Source organism: Pristis pectinata, chromosome 2, assembly GCF_009764475.1.
Source record: "Pristis pectinata isolate sPriPec2 chromosome 2, sPriPec2.1.pri, whole genome shotgun sequence".
NCBI classification, from domain to species: Eukaryota; Metazoa; Chordata; class Chondrichthyes; order Rhinopristiformes; family Pristidae; genus Pristis; species Pristis pectinata.
In genome coordinates, this window is record NC_067406.1 from 35,089,418 (window position 1) to 35,108,264 (window position 18,847).

Consider the following 18,847-nt stretch of genomic DNA (forward strand, 5'->3'; position numbering starts at 1 on the left):
TTACATTGGTATGGTATTACTTGTTGATAATTCCATAGCAATGAGCTTCATTTTTGACTCCACTAATAGGTCAGTCTACAATGGGACTTGCACACTATCCAGACTTGGCCTGATATTTGCCAGGCATAGACTTGATAGGCTGAATGTCCTCATTCCATTCAATAAAGAAATATGGAAATTCCCAAGGTAAAATTTTGCAGATGCTGGAAATTTGAAATAAAAACAGAAACTGCTAGAAGTGCTCAAGAACTTAAGGAACATCAGCAGAGAGAGAAAACAAGCTAACATTTTCAGGCCAATGAATGATCTTTTGTATAAACTACTTTGATGAAAAATCATTAACTATTTCTCTCTTCACATATGCTAAATGACTTGTACTAATTTCTAGCAATTTCTGTCAACAATTCCCCTCACTGTGGTTTTAGCAAAGGCAATTAATCCTTTAATTTTAAACAGATTAACAGCTTCACTGAAATAGAGGTTAAATTGATAGAAGAATTTTATGTTTCTATTCTAATATTACCCAAGTCTCATTAAAAGGTCAGTTTTGTTAGGTCGTCCTGGTGGGAGATTAATCCAAATTTCCAATTGTAAGCATGAAGGGGAAGAAAGAATTTTAGTTTGGCATGTTTCTTATCTGGCAATGAAAGTCAAGATTTTTGATCCTTGCATTCTGAGCTCTGTTGCATTGTAGAAGCTAAGAATTTCTTCACAATGTGTCCAGGTTTTTGTTCAATGTGACACAGGTATGCTTTTAAAAAAAGTTTGCCAAGAAATTGGTCCCATTTCATGCACAAAAAGCACATGAAAGCCATTTAACTCATGTTAATGATCATCTCTGGATGGATCAGGAAATTGGGACCTTCCAGGCAGGACCTGCTTTATTGTAACTAATATTTGCCCAGCATCAATTGTGCAAGAAAAAATATCATGGGCCATACAATGCCTTCTACATGTTCCTCCTCCTCCTCCATATTTTCCCCTTAACTCTATGACAGCCTTTCCTGCAGCTGTACCGTGGTTCCCATGTGGAAAGTTCTTCAACTTCTCTGTTGCTTCCAGTGATCATTGCAACAATGATACAGTGGCTGTGAGGTCAGCATAAAGCTTCTGATGAGTTGAATGCCATTGAATGCCACTTTAATGCATAAATTTGTGTATTAAGTGCCATTGTGTGTCTTTCCTTGTGTTTTTAGTTACTTTTGAGATATTTTTCAGGTGATCTCAATGAGGGTTAGCATCAAACAAAGCATATGTTTAATGCAGTAAAAGAGGCTGTACCAAATTTCAAGATAGTTTCCTTTGTCACCTCAGTGACAGACTCTGGAATTGACTTGAGTACTGAATGGCCACCTCTTGTGTCACAATAATTCCACGACTCTATTAGCTGCTTGCTAATTAGAGGAATTAATGAATTTTCATCAGGACCAAATATCATGAGTCAAGTTATTAGAATGTAAAATCTAAAATATATGCAGAAGATACTTTTGAAAATATATAAGAGTTGTTTCCTTCTGATGAGCAAAGTAGGTGCACTTGTTTAAACTGTTTAATAACCATGCTACTAACTACAACAGCGGGAAAGTGTGAGGTCACTTTGGATTAAGAAAAGGAAAACAGAGTATTTTGTTAATGGTGAGAGGTTGGGAGCACTGGGGAAATGAAGGAATTGAGGTATCACAGAAAATTAATGCACAGGTGAAAGAGTAATCAAAACACCAAAAATATTGCACTTTATCTCGGGGGGGTGGGGGGGTGGAATATAAAGATAGGAGGTTATGTTCCACTTAGACTTGGACTGTTGGAAATGCACCCAACTTAATTGGTAATTGGTTTATTATTGTCACATGTACTGAGGTACAGTGAAAAACTTTGTTTTGCATGCCATCCATATAGATCATTTCACCACATTAGTACATTGAGTTAGTGCAAGGGAAAAGTAATAACAGAATGTAGAAATTAGTGTTACAGTTACAGAGAAAGTGCAGTGCAGGCAGACAATAAGGTGCAAGGCCATGAAGAGGTAGATTGTGAGGTCAAGAGTCCATCCTATCATACAAGAGGTCCATTCAGTAGTCTTATAACAGTGGGGTAGAAGCTGTCCTTGAGTCTGTTGGTACATGCTTTCAGGCTTTTGTATCTTTGCCTGGTGGGAGGGGGGAGATGAGAGAATGTCCAGGGTGCAAGGGGTCTTTAATTAAGTTGGCTGCTTTTCTGAGGCATCGAGAAGCGTAGACAGAGTCTAAGGAGAGGAGGCTGGTTCTCGTGATGTGCTTAGCTGTGTCCACAATTCTCTGTAGTTTCTTGAGGTCTTGGGCAGAGCAGTTGCCATACCAAGCTGTGATGCATCAGGATAGGATGCTTTCTATGGTATCTATAAAAATAGGTGAGGGTCAAGGTGGACATGCCAAATTTCCTTAGCCTCCTGAGGAAGTAGAGGTCCTGGTGCATTTTCATAGCATTGGCACCTTTAGTGAAGAGTCTTTTCTGAGATTAAGGCCCTCATAGTTTTGCACTTTGGCTGGAATGCTTAATTTTATACATCTTGTACGCTGAAATCTTCATGCGAAATTTGATACTGTGCCACATGTACCAAACTGTGAGCCCATTCACTAGGGTCAAGACAATACAACATTATTTCAAGAGGGATTATTACGTTATAACAAGGGTGTGATTTTCATGTGATTGGGGAAATTATCTGACAGCTTGTTTAACAGCCACTGCTCCTTCAATTCTGCCTTTTGACCATCCCAAATGCAATTGCTCCACCATAGACAGCAGGGCCTTCACTTGCTATGACCCTAACCCTCTCTTCCTTTTCACCTTGCATCCCTCCTTTAAGAAGTCCATTGAAACTCACCTCCAACTAAGCTTTTGATATCATTGTTTAACAATCTTCGCTCCTGTGAGGAACTTTGGTACATTTTGTTATGTTAAGCAATTCATAAGTTGAATCCTGAGGGGTTTTGACAGGGTAGATGTGGAGAGGATATTTCTCATGTGGAAGATTTTGGAACAAGGAGTCACCTTCTCAAAATAAGGGTTTGCTCTTTTAATTCAGAGTTGAGGTGGTGTTTTTTTTCTCTCAGAGGGCCATGAGTCTTTGGAACTCTCTTCCTCAAAGGCTGGTGGAAACCAAATTCTCTTTGAGGCACATTATTGATTAAGGTGGGGGTGAAAGGATGCCATGAATGAATCGGAATGTGGATTTGAGATTACAGTCAGATCAGCCATGATCTTACCGAATAGCTCCTAATTGTAAGTGGTAGTAGTAGCTTTGCATGTCAAGGTGGATGTGCCTGGGTGATGATAGCAGTGGAGATGAATTTGAACTTCATGGAACTTGTGATGATGATGCAGAGGGGTTTTTCTGTGACTGTTACTGAGTGGCTGATAAATGAAGCTTAAAGAAGTTATCAATAGAAACTGGAGCAATTCTTTCTCTTATCTGAGACAGCTCCTAGCAAAGCAAGGCTTTTTCTATCATCCAGCCACATCTAATGCTGTGCTCTATATTAGGATGATTGTCTTTGAAGATTGTTGTCGCTTTTTCGATACAGAAAAACACTTTCAAAATCCTTCCTACAGTGATCTGTTTTGATCGTGGTGCTATCTTGGAACAGTGTAAGAGCCCAAAGATAGAAAGATCAGAGTGGGATGGAGAATTAAAGTGGCAGGCAGCTGGAAGCTTAGCGTCCCCCTTATGGACTGAATGAAAGTTTCTGCAAAATGGTTGTCACCTAAGTTTAATTTCTCCATTGTGGAGGAGACCATCTTATGATTTCTGAATACGTTAAGTTAGAAAAAGTAAGTGCTTCTTCACCTGAAAAGTGTTACTGGGTCCCTCGATGGTGGGGAAGAGATAAAAGGCAGGTGTTGCACCTAAGATGACCTGTACATTGCTCTTATGGTCATAGATTTGAATCCGGCTGTAGAGGTTAAAGTAATGTGTCATCTAACAGCCTCCCTCTCTTGGCGCCATCCCACCCCAACCCACTTCCCCGCCATCATTACCATTGCCCACCATGATCAGATCTTACAGAAAACTAGAGCCATTAAATATGGGAACTTACTTGAAAAATCAATTTCTACATCAGCTAGTATTGGAAGGTTTATATTTTCTGAAAGATAATTTAAAACTCCTGAAATTTCTTGCTTCATTTTGATTAACTGTGAAAGTTGCAACATCATTAAATGAAAAAGAAATCACTTCCATGCCAGTGTGATTTACAAATTCTCCTTTAAGGAAACCCCAGTGTACATGAAGAATTATAGAGCCAGACATATATTTAATGAACTCATCTTTATACTATTATCATAAATCCACAGCTTCAATAGGCTGTTCTCAGCCAAACTCAGGTTAATTAGAAAGGCCAAGTGTACAAAAGAACCACTTACACACACATTATCAGGTTCAGTAATCTGCTTTCTGCATTGATATATCATTCATATCTTATGATATCTGCAGTGCAGTTTCAGTATTTACAATCTCCCCAGCAAATGTGAAGCTGTTATTCAAGACCTGAAGCAGTAGATCATTGGGTTCTACTTGATGTTGCCATGCTGAAGTATTGCACTGATTAGATCATTGGTCCTACTTGATGCTGCCATGCCAAACATTGGACTAATTAGGAGAAAGGAGTTCTAGTTCAAAGCATGAGTTAAAATCAACATAGTTTAAATTTGAAGTTAGGATTTGATTTTCCTCATCCCAGTTGTACAAGGTCAGATAGAAATTCTGCCTTAACCCCCACCATGAAAAGTGATCAGAGTTGTGGGTTGGGGATTGTTTTGTATTTATGACATAAGAATATAGGAAAAAAGGAGCAGGAGTGGGTCATTCCGTCCCTCTAGATTGTTTCACCATTCAACAAGGTCTTGGCTGATCTCCTACTTCAGATGTTCTTGCCTCATCCCTATATCCCTTGATTCCCTTAATATCCAGAAACTTGTCCATCTTTATTTTGAATACGATCAATGATTTAGCCTCCACAGCCCAACAGGTAGAAAATTCCAAAAGTTCATTGCCCAGTGACTGAAGAAAATCTTTCCTCATTCAGTTCTAAACGGCCTACCTCTTATTTGGATCCATAGTTCTGGACCTGAATAAGGGTAGGATCTTCCCTGTATCTACTCTATCCAGCACCCTTAAGAGTTTTGAATACTTTAATAAATATACTTCTAAACTCTATTCTCCATAGTTCAGAAGAATTAGAGACCTAGTCTACTCAATCTCTTCTCATATGACAGACTTGCCATCCCAGGAATCAGTCTGGTAGCTCGTTGCTGCACTCCCTGTATATCAAATACATATGTGCTTTGTTTGGTGAGATGACTAAATCTGCATACGATCCTTCAAGGCCCCCACCTTTATTAACTTAACTTTTTTATTTGTTTACTGGGGGAGCTTCATTCCATCCAAGTAGTTGGCTTACACTTGTGCACAGTGTAAGATCAGACTGAACAGATATTTTCCCGTGGTTTATATTACCTCAGCGTATGGACTGTAATAGTTCAAATGAAGGCTACTTGCGACCCCCACATTACAGCCATTCGCCCTTACAGAATTCACAAATCACTACCCAAAATTTGAGATAGGGAATAAAATTTGCTCTTCCAGAATTTTGTGAAACAAAAGTAAACAAAAATAAAACATTTTTTTCAATTTCTGTTTCTTGACACATGCAGTTGACATGGCTTCGAGTTACAGAAAATCGAAATATGGACAGTTTTCTAGGAACGTAAGGCCCTTCGTAACACAGGGGTCACCTTTATAAAGAGTTTCAGAAAATAAATGATTCAACAATGATTGAAACGAAATAACAATATATAGCTAAATACCTTGGTAACATTTGGCCTGGTCTCTCTCTCTCTCTCTCTCTCTCTCTCTCATTCTTACAAAAAATATTTCGCGGTTTGTGTTACCTAATCACTTCTTTGTTGAACATAAAACATAGAACAGTACAGCACAGTACGGGCTCTTTGGCCCATGATGTTGTGCCGACCTATGTAAACTTACCCCATAATCAACCTAACCCTTCCTTCCTACACAGCCCATTACCCTCCATTTTTCCTACATCCATGTGCCTATCCAAGAGTCTTTTTAAATGTCCTTATTGTATTAGCCTCTACCACCAACCCAGACAGTGTGTTCCAGGCACCCACTACTCTCTGTGTAAAAAACCTACCTGTGACATCTCCCCTAAACTTTCCTTCACTCACCTTAAACTGATGTCCTCTGGAATTGGCCATTGCCACCCTTGGGAAAAGGTGCTGGCTGTCCACTATGCCTCTCATAATCTTATGCACCTTTATCAAGTCGCCTCTCATCCTCTGTCACTCCAAAGAGAAAAGCCCTAGCTCGCTAAACCTTTCCTCATGGGTTGATCTTGATCCATGACCTTTCACTTAGGCTTTTCAATAAAATCAAGTGCAGGGTAAATATTCAAGTATTTGCTCCCCTCTAAATTAATTTCAACTGAATACAGCAGAAATTGTTTCATTTATTATCTCTGTAACGTCAATACATTGGGAAGGGGAATATATATTTTTTCCTTTTTGACAGAAAGTGAACAATTAGGCGTTTTACTTAGTCAAATTAATTAGCCTATAACTGTGGGATGTCTGTCGATTTGTTGAAGCTAATGTAATTGATTGTGGATATTTTTTTCATTTACACAGGGACTCCAGTGAATCGGATTCCCATCATGGCCAAGCAGGTGTTAGATCTATACAGTCTGTACAAGCTTGTCACTGAAAAAGGCGGCTTAGTGGAAGTTATCAATAAGAAGATCTGGCGCGAAATCACCAAAGGCCTCAACCTCCCTACCTCTATTACCAGTGCTGCTTTCACCTTGAGAACCCAGTAAGTAAATATAAACGTGTCTTATAGACCATATTACAATCAAGTGTATTTGCAATAGAATCATGCTACAGAAAGGCCAGCTGTGGCAGTTCAGTGGGGTGACTCTTTAATGTGCAATGTCATCACATTGTGAAATATACTTTCTGTCTTTACAATCACTTCAAAGTCCCTTGCCAGTCTCATTTGGGGTCAAGGGAAGGCAGTGAACAAGTGATTTTCAGGGGGCATAGAGAAAGAAAAGAAATCAGGTGCATGGTTCCTGGTGGCCATTTGAAAGTTGCTTTTGACAATGGTAGTGCCCAGATTGTTTCATTCATCCACAGTCTGTGGGCATTGCTGGCAAGGCCAGCATTGGTTGTCCAACCCTAATTGTACCTGAAAAGAGTGGTGTCCTCATACATTCTGGATTCAGGTAAGAGCCAACCACACTGCCATGAATCCAGGCTCACATTTCAGCCAGATGGCAGGTTTCCTTCTCTGACAAATATTTGCAAACTGTTCATCTTTTTGTGACAATCTGTTCATTATCACTGATGTAAGTATTTTAATCCAGAGCTATTATTTAATTGAATTTAAATTGCCAGGATTTAAACTCATTTCTCTGAATACTAGTCTGTATCCATAGGGCAAATGGTGTATTGCTTAAAATCAAAGGAAGAGGAGCTAATTAAAAACAGTGCAGGTTGGAGAAATCATCCATCAAGGTGACATATAATATTCAAGCCCCAAAACATAGGGTTTCAATTTAAATCTGAAATATAAAATGAAGACAAAATGTAAAAGAGGAAAGATAGATTAATATCAGTGGTGAATGTTTTCATCACGGTTCTGTTAAAGGAAACCACGTCAAGGATTACACATCTTTATCTTTTGGATGCTGTGAGCTTTCAACCTTTCCTGTTTATAGTACAGTATGGCAGTTTATCTTTTTTGTTCAATCTAAACTGGAAATGCTATCAACTGGGTGAATGCAAGCTAGCCAACATCCAAATTACCCTCCAAACAAGCAAAACTAAAGAGCAGGCATTTGCATTTACATAAATATCTCTCTATATCAGTAGGAAGAGAGGCTGGTGGGCACATATGTGGGACAGAAGTAGGTTGTAAAATATCAAGCAAGGTCAAGGACAAAGAGGTCCATCAATCTTAATGGCAAGCCTTCATTTCAATGACTAGGTGTACATCCCAGCCTGACAGATAGCAGGTTGGCAGCTTAGAACATAGAAAATAGAATATAGCACAGGAACAGGCACTTTGGCCCATGATGTTTGGGCCAAACACGATGTCAAATTAAACTAAATCTCTTCCGCCTCCATTCCCTGCATATTCACATGTCTGTGTAAAAGCCTCTTAAGCGCCACTATCATATCTGCTTCCACCACTACCCCTGGCAGCCTGTTCCAGGCACCTACCACTCTGTATAAAAAAACTTGCCCCTCACATTTCCTTTCAACATTACACCTCTCACCTTAAATGTATGACCTCTAGTATTTGGCATTTCTACCCTGGGAAAAAGATTCTGTCTATCCTATCTGTATCTCTCATAATTTTATAAACTTCTGTCAGGTCTCCCCTCAGCCTCCGTCACTCCAGAGAAAACAGCCCAGGTTTGTCCAACCTTTACTTAAAGCACATGCCCTCTAATCCAGGCAATATCCTGGTAAATCTCTTTGGTACCCTCTCCAAAGCCTTCACGTCCTTCCTGTAATGGGGTGACCAGAGTTGCACATAATACTCCAAATGTGTGCCCAAAAAAACTAGTGAGGAAAAGTTTTGGCCATGATCAGAATTTGGGATTACACTTGGTTGCAGGGAGGTTGTGTGATCAGTCCTGCAGTCCAGATGTGGGCAGCTGTTGTTGCAGCTATAGTTAGTCTGAGGTTGGAGGAGGGAGGACTGTGAAATCAGGTGAGGGAGGAGGTGACGAGGTGGGTCATGGAAGAAGAAAGTGGATGTGAAGGCTGTTAGGTGGGGGCTATAGTCTGAGTGGGGAGGGGAGCTTTGATATGGGGGCTGTAGTCTGGGTGGGGAAGATGATGTGAATGGGGGTGTAGCTTAATTGTGGAGGGGAGACTATAGTCTGGGTTTGGATGAGACTGTGAGACCGAGGCTATAGTTGGGGATGGGGAAGAGACTAACTGGGCACTGCAGTTGGAGCAGTTGGAGCAGAATGTTTGGCAGGTACATTAGTGGGGTTGGGGTGAGGAGGCTGTGAAATGGTGGTAGTAGTTTGAGTGGATGAGGAGATGAGCTTGGTTGGTTTGGGGGGAAGGTTGAGAGGTGAGTGAGGCTGGAGGCTCTGGTCAGTGCAGAGTCTGTGAGATGGAGGCTGCAGCTGGATTGATGCAGAAGGCTGTGAGGTGGGGTTTGTAGTTTGGGGGTGGTTGGAGGCTGTGGGGTGGGTGCTGCAGTCGCTGTTGGTGTTAGATGAAGGCTGCATTTGGGTTAGGGGAGTAGGCTGTGAGATAAAGTGTAATCAGAATCTTGGATTGGAGGCTTTGAAGGTTATCCACACAATCTGCAATTTAAGATTCTAGAAATGGCCCTGTTGACCTACTTGGGCTCTAGCTGCAGATATGAAACAAAACCTGCCTCCTCCTTCCCACTCATGGGTGACTTGCGCATCCACTGCATCTAGACTAGATGAAGGTCTCAACCTGCAAGGTCAGTTGTCCTTTTCCCTCCACAGATGCTGCCTGACCCGCTGAATTTCTCCAGCAGTTTGTTTATTTTTGCTTCAGATGCTAGAAATCTGAAATAAAAACAGAAAGTGATGTTAGTACTCACCAGGCCAGACAGCATCTGCTGAGGGAGAAGCAGAATCTGGCAGGATTTCCATTAATTTCTTTTACCTTGTTTATTCTACGTTCCTCTGGTCACAGATGCTGCAAAATGTGAAACAAATTGAGTTGAGTGAAGTGCATTTAATGAAAAGCAAAAAAAAAACTGCAGATGCTAGAAATCTGAAATAAAAATGGAAATTGTTGGAAATACTCAGCAGGCAAGAAGCATCTATGTAGAGAGGAAACAGCATTATCACCTCAGGTCAATGACCCTTCAACAGAGTTAGGGTTTCAGGGGTAATTGTACGATTGCAGCTTCATTGTTGATATTCTTGAATTTGTATTTCTGAAACTGAAGATTTGAGCACTGGTGGAATCTATACCAGACCTTATGTGGGTATACTTTTGGAGGTTTTAACGATCTTACCAATTAGGATAAAAGACACTTGAACCCTGCTCAATTGATGATTGTTATAGAATAATTTGGGATGTTATTTCAAATTAGGGAGTAGTCAATACAGATACTTAGACCGTATTTGTTTGGTACAAGATCTGTATTAGCAATTTCCAGACTTCAAATATTTTCTTTGCTGGCCAATAAAAATAAGAGACAAACTCCATTGAGCAATGAAGGAGCAGTCCATAAGAACAAATATGCTGTGAGGAGGATGCACAGAGACTCAAGAAGGATATAGAGTGAATGAGCAAGAATATGGGAGACAGCAAAGAAAATGAAAAAAAAGTTTTTGAGGTTGTAACAGGCAGAGTAGATAAAAGCAAACCACTTAATGTAGCATATTTAAACTTTCCCAACCAAATGCAGCCTTCATCTAACACCAACAGCAACTGCAGCACCCACCCCACAGTCTCCAACCACCCCCAAACTACAACCCCCACCTTACAGCCTTCTGTGCCAATCCAGCTGCAGCTTCCATCTCACAGCCTCTGCACTGACCAGAGCCTCCACCATTCAATAAGATCATGGCTGCTCATTTACCTCAGTTCTACTTTTCTGCTCCAAGCCCGGATCATTAATCTCTAAAAATCTATTGATTTCTGTCATGAATAAATTCAGCAACTGAGCCTCTACAGCTGTCTTGGTTAGAGCATTCCAGTGATTCACTAATCTCTCGGTCAAGAAATTTCATCTCATAGAACCATACAATAGAACTATAGAACAATACGGCACAATACAGGCCCTTTGGCCCACCATGTTGTGCCACCTTTCAAACCACACCTAAGACTATCTAACCCCTTCCTCCCACATATCCCTCTAACTTAAATTCCTCCATATGCTTATCTAACAATCTCTTGAACTTGTCCAATGTATCAGCCTCCACCACCACCCCAGGCAGCACATTCCATGCACCAACCACTCTCTGGGTGAAAAACCTCCATCTGACATCACCCTTGAACTTCCCACCCAATACCTTAAAGCCATGTCCTCTTGTTTTGAGCATTGGCACCCTGGGGAAGAGGCGCTGGCTGCCCACTCCATCTATTCCTCTCAATATCTTATATACCTCTTATCATGTCTCCCCTCATCCTCCTTCTCTCCAAAGTGTAAAGCCCTAGTTCCCTTAGTCTCTCCTCATAATCCATACTCTCTAATCCAGGCAGCGTCCTGGTAAATCTCCTCTGCACCCTTTCCAACGCCTCCACATCCTTCCTATAATGAGGCGACCAGAACTGGACACAGTACTCTAAGTGCAGCCTAACCAGAGTTTTGTAAAGCTGCATCATCACTTCGCAGCTCTTAAACTCAATCCCCCGATTTATGAAACCTAACATCCCATAAGCTTTCTTAACTACCCTATCCACCTGCAAGGCAACTTTCAGTGATCTGTGGATATGAACCCCCAGATCCCTTTGCTCCTTTACACTGCCCAGAATCCTGCCATTTACCTTGTACTCTGCCTTGGAGTTTGTCCTTCCAAAGTGTACTACCTCACACTTCTCTGGATTGAACTCCATCTGCCACTTGTCCACATGGCCAAGCTTCCCCGGATCCCTTGGCCTCTGACCTTCTGAAGAAGCCTACCATGCGGAACCTTGTCAAACACCTTACTAAAATCCATGTAGACCACATCGACTACACTACCCTCATCAATCTTCCTGGTCACCTCCTCAAAGAACCCTATCAGTCGTCAATTGTCAACCCCTTATTTCAGACACCCCAGCCAGGGGAAACATCATTCTTGCATTTACCCTAAGAATTTAATATGTTTCAATGAAGTCATCTCTCATTTTTTCAAAGCTCAAGAGAGTGTAGGCCATCTGGAGCAAAAAAATTGCAGATGCTGGAAACCCAAAGCAAAAGCAGCAAATTCTAGAAGAACTCAGTAAGTCAGTGAGTCACCATCAGTGAGGAGAGAAGCAGAGTTGATGTTTCAGGGTAAGGACCATTCATCAGCAGTGGACTAGTTAGAAGACGAGTGCATATTCAATTGCAGAAAGGGGTAAGGTTTGAGGGGGTGTAAAGAAGGAATATCTATAATAGGATGCAGAAGTTGTCAAGGTGGCAGCTTTGTTAAAAACCAGCAGTTAGAGACAGAAGAAGAATAAAAGAGAATCCCTTTTCCTACTAAATTACCACACATTTTTTTTTCATTTTCTTTGCTGTCTTCCATATTCTTGCTCATTTACTCTATATTCTTCTTGAGTCTCTGTGCATCTTCCTCACAGCCCACACTGTAAGGAGGATGCCTCAAAGCTCAGCTTTGTATCAGCAGCAGAGATGAATATATTGCCTTGATCTCCTCATCCAAATCATTGAGATAGATTATGAACAGCTGCGGCACCAGCACTAATCCCTCTGGCACCCCAATATTCACAGCCTCCTAACCCAAAATTGTGCGACCAATCCTCTACGAATGCCAGTAAATTATGTCCAACACTGTGCCCTCTAGTTTTATTTAATAATCTCTTCTGTGGGGCCTTATCAAAGATCTTCTGACAGTTCAAATATACCATGTTAAGTGGTTTGCCTTTATCTACTCTGCCTGTTACAACCTCAAAAATCTCACACAGATTTATCGAACGTGATTTCCTTTTCATAAGTACATTTTGATTCTGCCCAATCATATTATTTTCTAAATGTGCTGATCTCACTTCCTTAATGACAGATTTCAACGTTTTTCCTCATGTATGCCTAATTGGTCCATAGTTCCCTGTTTTCTCTCTCCCTCCTTTCTTAAATAGTATGGTTATATTTCTGTTATTTTGCAACCTGCAGAAAGCATTGCAGAATCTATCAAATTTTGGAAACAGACAACTAGTATTGCCATAGCTACCTTTTTCAAAATCCCAGGAAATAAATCATTGGGATATGGGGACTTACCACCTTGCAGTCCAATCCTAAATTTTTATTGTCGCTAATTTCTCCAAGCTTCTTAATCACTGTAGTCTTCTCCCGTGAAAACAGACAAAACATTTGAAGAGGCCATTTTGTTGCATAACGTCTGTTCCTTCCAATCAAGTCTTTGTCCTTCCACCAGCTCTCTGATTTCTTTTGCAAAATCTGTTCCAAATCTTGTAAGCTAATTTACCATTATGAACTGCCTAGAAGTTCTGGTGCATCCACTCCACTTATTGCCCTACTAGCCCGCAACCACTTCTCATCAATCACCGTTGTTTGCTGTGTTCCAGTCTTCAACTGCACATTTCCTTCATCAAAAATTGCTGGGCTGGTCCCCACTTCCACCGCCAGATTCATGGAGGGAAGTGGACGAAGTGTCAGCATGGATGGTGGTCACAGGACCGTTCAGCCCTGTGCCATGGTCAGGGGGAAGGGAATAGTGGAAGCATGGAAACTGTGATAGATGGGCAGGAGTAGGGCTATCAGAGGCAAGTGATGAATAGCTGGAGGGAGGAGAGTCAGACAGTGATGGATGCTTAGGAGTGGTGGGGGGCACTTTGGAGCCTGCACTGATTGATGCTCCAGAGAGATATGTCAGTGCCTGGGCCTCGGGAGATCAGTGTTATGATTGAGGGTGAGAGCAGTTAGTACGTTGTAGAATCAGGGTGGTGGTGAAGGTAAGGTGAGTAACAAATTAACCTTACAGGGGTCCCAGTCCAGTGTTGCCCTGGGAACACTAGGCCTTCCTGGGAATGCCCAACACTAGTGGTTCCTGGGATAACATAGACCAGGTTTCCCTCAGTGCTCGAAAAGGAATGCTGCACATTAAATGATGTCATCGTTCCCAACCAAGGATCGTTTGCAAGACTGGGTCTGTTTTCTTTGGAGAAGAGAAGTCTGAGGGAAGGTTTGATCAAAACATAAAAAAATGATGGGGGATCTGCTCAAAGTGGATCATGAGAGACTGGAAGGGTCAAGGACTAGAGGTCACGGGTATAAAGGGAAAGAGAATTATTAGTGACATGAGAAAAACTTTATTACTCAGCATATGGTTGGAATCTGGAATGCACTGCCTGCAGATGTGTGGAGGCATGTTCCATTGTGGCCTTCAAGAGAGAATTCAGTATATAAATGGTGAGGAAAAATTTGCAGTGCTACAGAGAAAGGGCCATTGGGTGGAAATAATGAGTTGCTCAGGAAGAGACAGTGTGAACACAATTGGCCAAATAAGCTTCCATACATGCCATAACCTTACTTTAATCCTACATGCATCCCTGAATCAGAATTAGGGTTAGATTGATTCCTTGGATGGTGGAGGCGGGAGGCGGAGGGTTTGCCTTAACAGAACAGACTAAACAGACTGGGCTTAAACTCTCTAGCATTTAGAAGAATGAGAGACTGGGTCTCTAAAATTGTCATGGACAGGGACAGGTGCAGAGAGGACAAGAGGTTTTTCAATTGGGGAAGGGCGAACTATGAGGCTATAAGGAGAGAACTTGGGAGTGTAAATTGGGATGTTCTTTTTGAAGGAAAATGTACCATGGAGATGTGGTCGATGTTCAGGGATCTTATGCAGGATGTTAGGGATAAATATGTCCCGGTGAGGCAGAGAAGGAATGGTAGGGTGAAGGAACCGTGGGTGACAAGAGAGGTCGAACGACTTGTTAGGGAGAAGAAGGTAGCATACGTGAGGTTAAAGCAGCAGGTTCAGACAGGGCCCGTGAGGAATATAGGGTAGCGAGGAAGGAACTTAAGAAAGGGCTGAGGAGAGCTTAGAAGGGGACATGAAAAGGCTTTGGCTAGTAGGGTTACGGAAAATCCCAAGGCCTTTTTCAAGTACTTGAAGGGTAGGGAGGATGGCTGGGGTAAAGGTAGGTTCCGATTAAGGACAAAGGTGGGAGAATTTGCCTGGAGGCGGCGGAAGTGGGAGAAGTTCTCAATGAGTACTTTCTCTTCGGTATTCACCAGGGAGAAGGGTCTTGATGATGCAGAAGGGAGTGCTGGTAGGGGTAATGTTCTCGAGGTTGTAGATGTCAAGAGAGAGGATGTGTTGAAGTTGTTAAATAAGATTAAGACAGATAAATCTCGGGGGCCTGATGGGATTTTCCCCAGGCTGCTTCGAGAGGCTAGGGAGGAGATTGTTGAACTGCTGGTAAGGATCTTTGAGTCCTCGTTGTCCACGGGGATGGTGCCAGAGGATTGGAGGGTTGCGAATGTTGTCCCCTTGTTCAAAAAAGTAATAGGGATAGGCCAGGGATTTATAGACCGGTGAGTCTCACGTCTGTGGTGGGTAAGCTGTTAGAAAGGATTCTAAGGGATAGGATTTATGAACACCTTAGAGAATCATGGACTGATTAGGGACAGCCAGCATGGCTTGTGAAGGGAAGATCTTGCCTCATAAGCCTGATAGAGTTCTTTGAGGAGGTGACCAGGAAGATTGATGAGGGCAGTGCGTGGATGTGGTTTACATGGATTTTAGTAAGGCGTTTGATAAGGTTCCTCATGGTAGGCTTCTTCAGAAGGTCAGAGGCCAAGGGATCCAAGGAAGCTTGGCTGTGTGGATTAGGAATTGGCTTGCATGTAGAAAGCAGAGGGTTGCGGTGGAAGGAGTGCCCTCGGATTGGAAGGCAGTGACTAGTGGTGTCCCGCAGGGATCGGTTCTGGGACCTCTACTTTTTGTGATATTTATAGATGACTTAGATGAGGGGTGGAGGGCTGGGTTAGTAAGTTTGCGGACGACACTAAGATAGGCGGTGTTGTGGATAGTGTGGAGGGCTGTCGGAGCTTACAGAGGGATATTGATGGGATGCAGAGCTGGGCTGACAAGTGGCAGATGGAGTTCAATCTGGAGAAGTGTGAGGTGGTACACTTTGGAAGGACAAACTCCAGGGCAGAGTACTGGGTGAATGGCAAGGTACTTGGCAGTGTGGAGGAGCAGAGGGATCTGGGGGTTCATATTCACAGTTCATTGAAAGTTGCCTCACAGGTGGAAAGAGCAGTTAAGAAGGCCAATGGGATGTTGGCTTTCATAAATTGCGGGATTGAGTTTTAAGAGCCATGAGGTGATGATGCAGCTTTACAAAACTCTAGTTTAGGCCACACTTAGAGTACTGTGTCCAGTTCTGGTCGCCTCATTATAGGAAGGATGTGGAGGCGTTGGAGAGGATGCAGAGGAGATTTACCAGGATGCTGCCTGGATTAGAGAGTATTGAATATGAGGAGAGGCTTAAGGTGCTAGGGCTTTATTCACTGGAAAGGAGGAGGATGAGAGGAGACATGATAGAGGTATATAAAATACTGAGAGGAATAGATAGAGTAGACAGTCAGCGCCTCCTTCCCAGGGCACCAATGCTCAAGACGAAAGGGCATGGCTTTAAGGTTATGGGTGGGAGGTTCAGGGGAGCTGTCAGGGGGAGGTTTTTCACCCAGAGAGTGGTTGGTGCATGGAATGCACTGCTTGGGGTGGTGGTGGAGGCAGATACATTGAACAGGTTCAAGAGCTTGTTGGATAGGCATATGGAGGAGTGTGGGATAGGGGGATATGCGGGAGGAAGGGGTTAGGTAGTGTGAGAGTGGTTTGATGGACGGCACAACATGGTGGGCCGAAGGGCCTGTTTTGTGCTGTATGGTTCTATGGTTCTATGGACAGGTGCTTTCATTTAAACATCCAAAATTTTCTTGCAGAGTTTGATAGGGTTGATGGAGGAATGATGTCTTCCCTGGCTATGGTCTCAAAATAAGAGGTCAGCCATTCAGGACTGAGATGGAAAGTAATTTCTTCACCACGAGGGTATTGAATCTTTGGAATTTACTACCCAAGATGTCTGTGGAAGCTCATTCACTAAATATACTCATGATAAATACCGATAGATTTTTGAATATTTAAGAGAATGGAGGAAAATGCCATTATGAGGTGAAAGCATCGTAAATGTAGAAAATCAGTCATGATGTTGAATGGTGGAGATGGCACAAGGAAATGAATGGCCTACTGCTGCTTCTATTTCTCATGTTCATATGTTGGGGTATAAGAGTGAAGTACCCTAATGAATTTATAGAGTTACACAAAACAACCCAGAAACAGTCATTGACGTATTTCCCTTTACGTTTACAATGCTGAAAAAGCAGCCAGCATTTCAATTTCCAGGCAAAATGTCCTTCAGAACCTTTTTAGGGGCTCACTATCAAATGTCTCCTGAAATCAAAGTGACTTTATAATATTTATTTGCTGGTTTATTTATCTCTCCTTTCCATGGCACTATCATCACAAAACATAGTGACATTTCTTGCAGCACCTATATTTCGATATAAGTAGTTTCCTGTCAAATGCTCTAAAGTAATTTTGTAACCTGAATGTTATCTCCAATCCTGTAATGACTGTATGTTATAGTGGACACATTAAGTAATATTCAACGACATTTCCAGCTTTGGTAACCTGAGTGGAAAGAATAATGGGTCAGGAGATTAAATGAACAATCTACCTGGCCTGGTCTTTTTGAAAACCATGCTAAAGTTCTGGCCATAATAAGAGCAGAGGAGGTCCATCTCGTCAGAATCATCGCACAGTAGTTAGTGCTACTGCCTCACAGCTCCAGGAACTAGGGCTTGATTCTGACCTTGGGTTCTGTCTGTGTGAAGGTTGAATGTTCTCTGTATATCTGTATGGGTTTCCATGAGGCGTTTGGCACACTGGCCTTCATCAGTCAAGGCTCTGATTATAGGTGTTGGGAAGTTGCACTGCAATTATATGAAACATTGGTGAGGCCGCACTTGGAGTATTGTCTACAGTTTGGGTCGCCCTGTCATAGGAAAGATGTTATTAAACTAGAAAGAGTGCAGAAAAGATGTGTCAGGATGTTGCCTGGACGTGGGGACCTGAGTTATAAGGAAAGGTTGCATAGACTAGGACTTTATTCCCTGGTATGTAGGAGATTGAGGGATGACCTGATAGAGGTGTATGAGATCACGAGTAACATAGACAGGGTGAAAGCACGTAGTCTTTTTCCCAGAGAGAGGGTGTTAAAAACAAGAGGACGTAGGTTTAAGATCAGAGGCAAGAGATTTAAAAGAAACATTAGGGGCATCTTTTTCACGCAAAGGGTGGTGTTTATTTGGAACGAGCTGCCAGAAGTAGTGGTTGAGGCGGGCACATTAGCAACATTTACAAGCCATCTAGATAAGTACATGAATAGGAGAGGTTTAGAGGGCTATGGGCCAAACGCAGGCAGATGGGACTAGCTCGCTGGGCAACACAGTCAGCACGGATGAGTTAGGCTGAAGGCCTGTTTCCATGCCGTATGACATCATGACTCTAGATGCTCCTGTTTCTTCCCACATCCCAAAGATGTGCTGGTAGACTAATTGGCTACTGTAAATTACTCCTTGGTATAGGTAAGTGGCAAAGAATCAAAAAAGATTTGATGGGAAGGTGAGAGAGAATAAGTTGCAGGGCTACAGAAATACATGGGACTATTGGGGTTGTTCTGCTGGGAGGTACTCAGCATGGACCTGGTGTTGTAGTCTACATATCCACAGAATTCCTTTGAGGCATTGTTCATATTCCTGAATTGGATATGTTGACAGGAAGAAGTCCAGTTTTTCCTTGAAATGCACTGAGTTTTCTTGTTTGAAAGGCTGTGCCAGTACTCTGTTCTATGTACTTAATTTTTTACTAAATATTGAGTAAAAAGTTTTGTTCTGAATTTCCTCTTTTCTCCTGTTTAACAGATTCAAGTAGATGAACAGCCAGATACTCCAGGCACACACATTTACCTGCTGCCAAATTGGCAAGCAGCCCACTTCTTTGGGGGTGGGGGGAGGGAGATGCCAAGCATGAAGAACTGC

General features: G+C 42.2%; 1 protein-coding gene across 4 annotated transcripts in view; it reads left to right on the forward strand.

Annotated features, from left to right (window-relative positions):
• LOC127567517 (AT-rich interactive domain-containing protein 3A-like) overlaps window positions 1–18,847 on the forward strand; it is a 382,036-nt gene that overhangs the window by 334,714 nt on the left and 28,475 nt on the right. For all 4 annotated transcript variants that reach the window (XM_052010508.1, XM_052010510.1, XM_052010511.1 and 1 more), the window contains exon 4: window positions 6,682–6,865. In XM_052010508.1, the coding sequence (XP_051866468.1) occupies window positions 6,682–6,865 (184 nt within the window). The remainder of the gene's footprint in view (window positions 1–6,681; window positions 6,866–18,847) is intronic.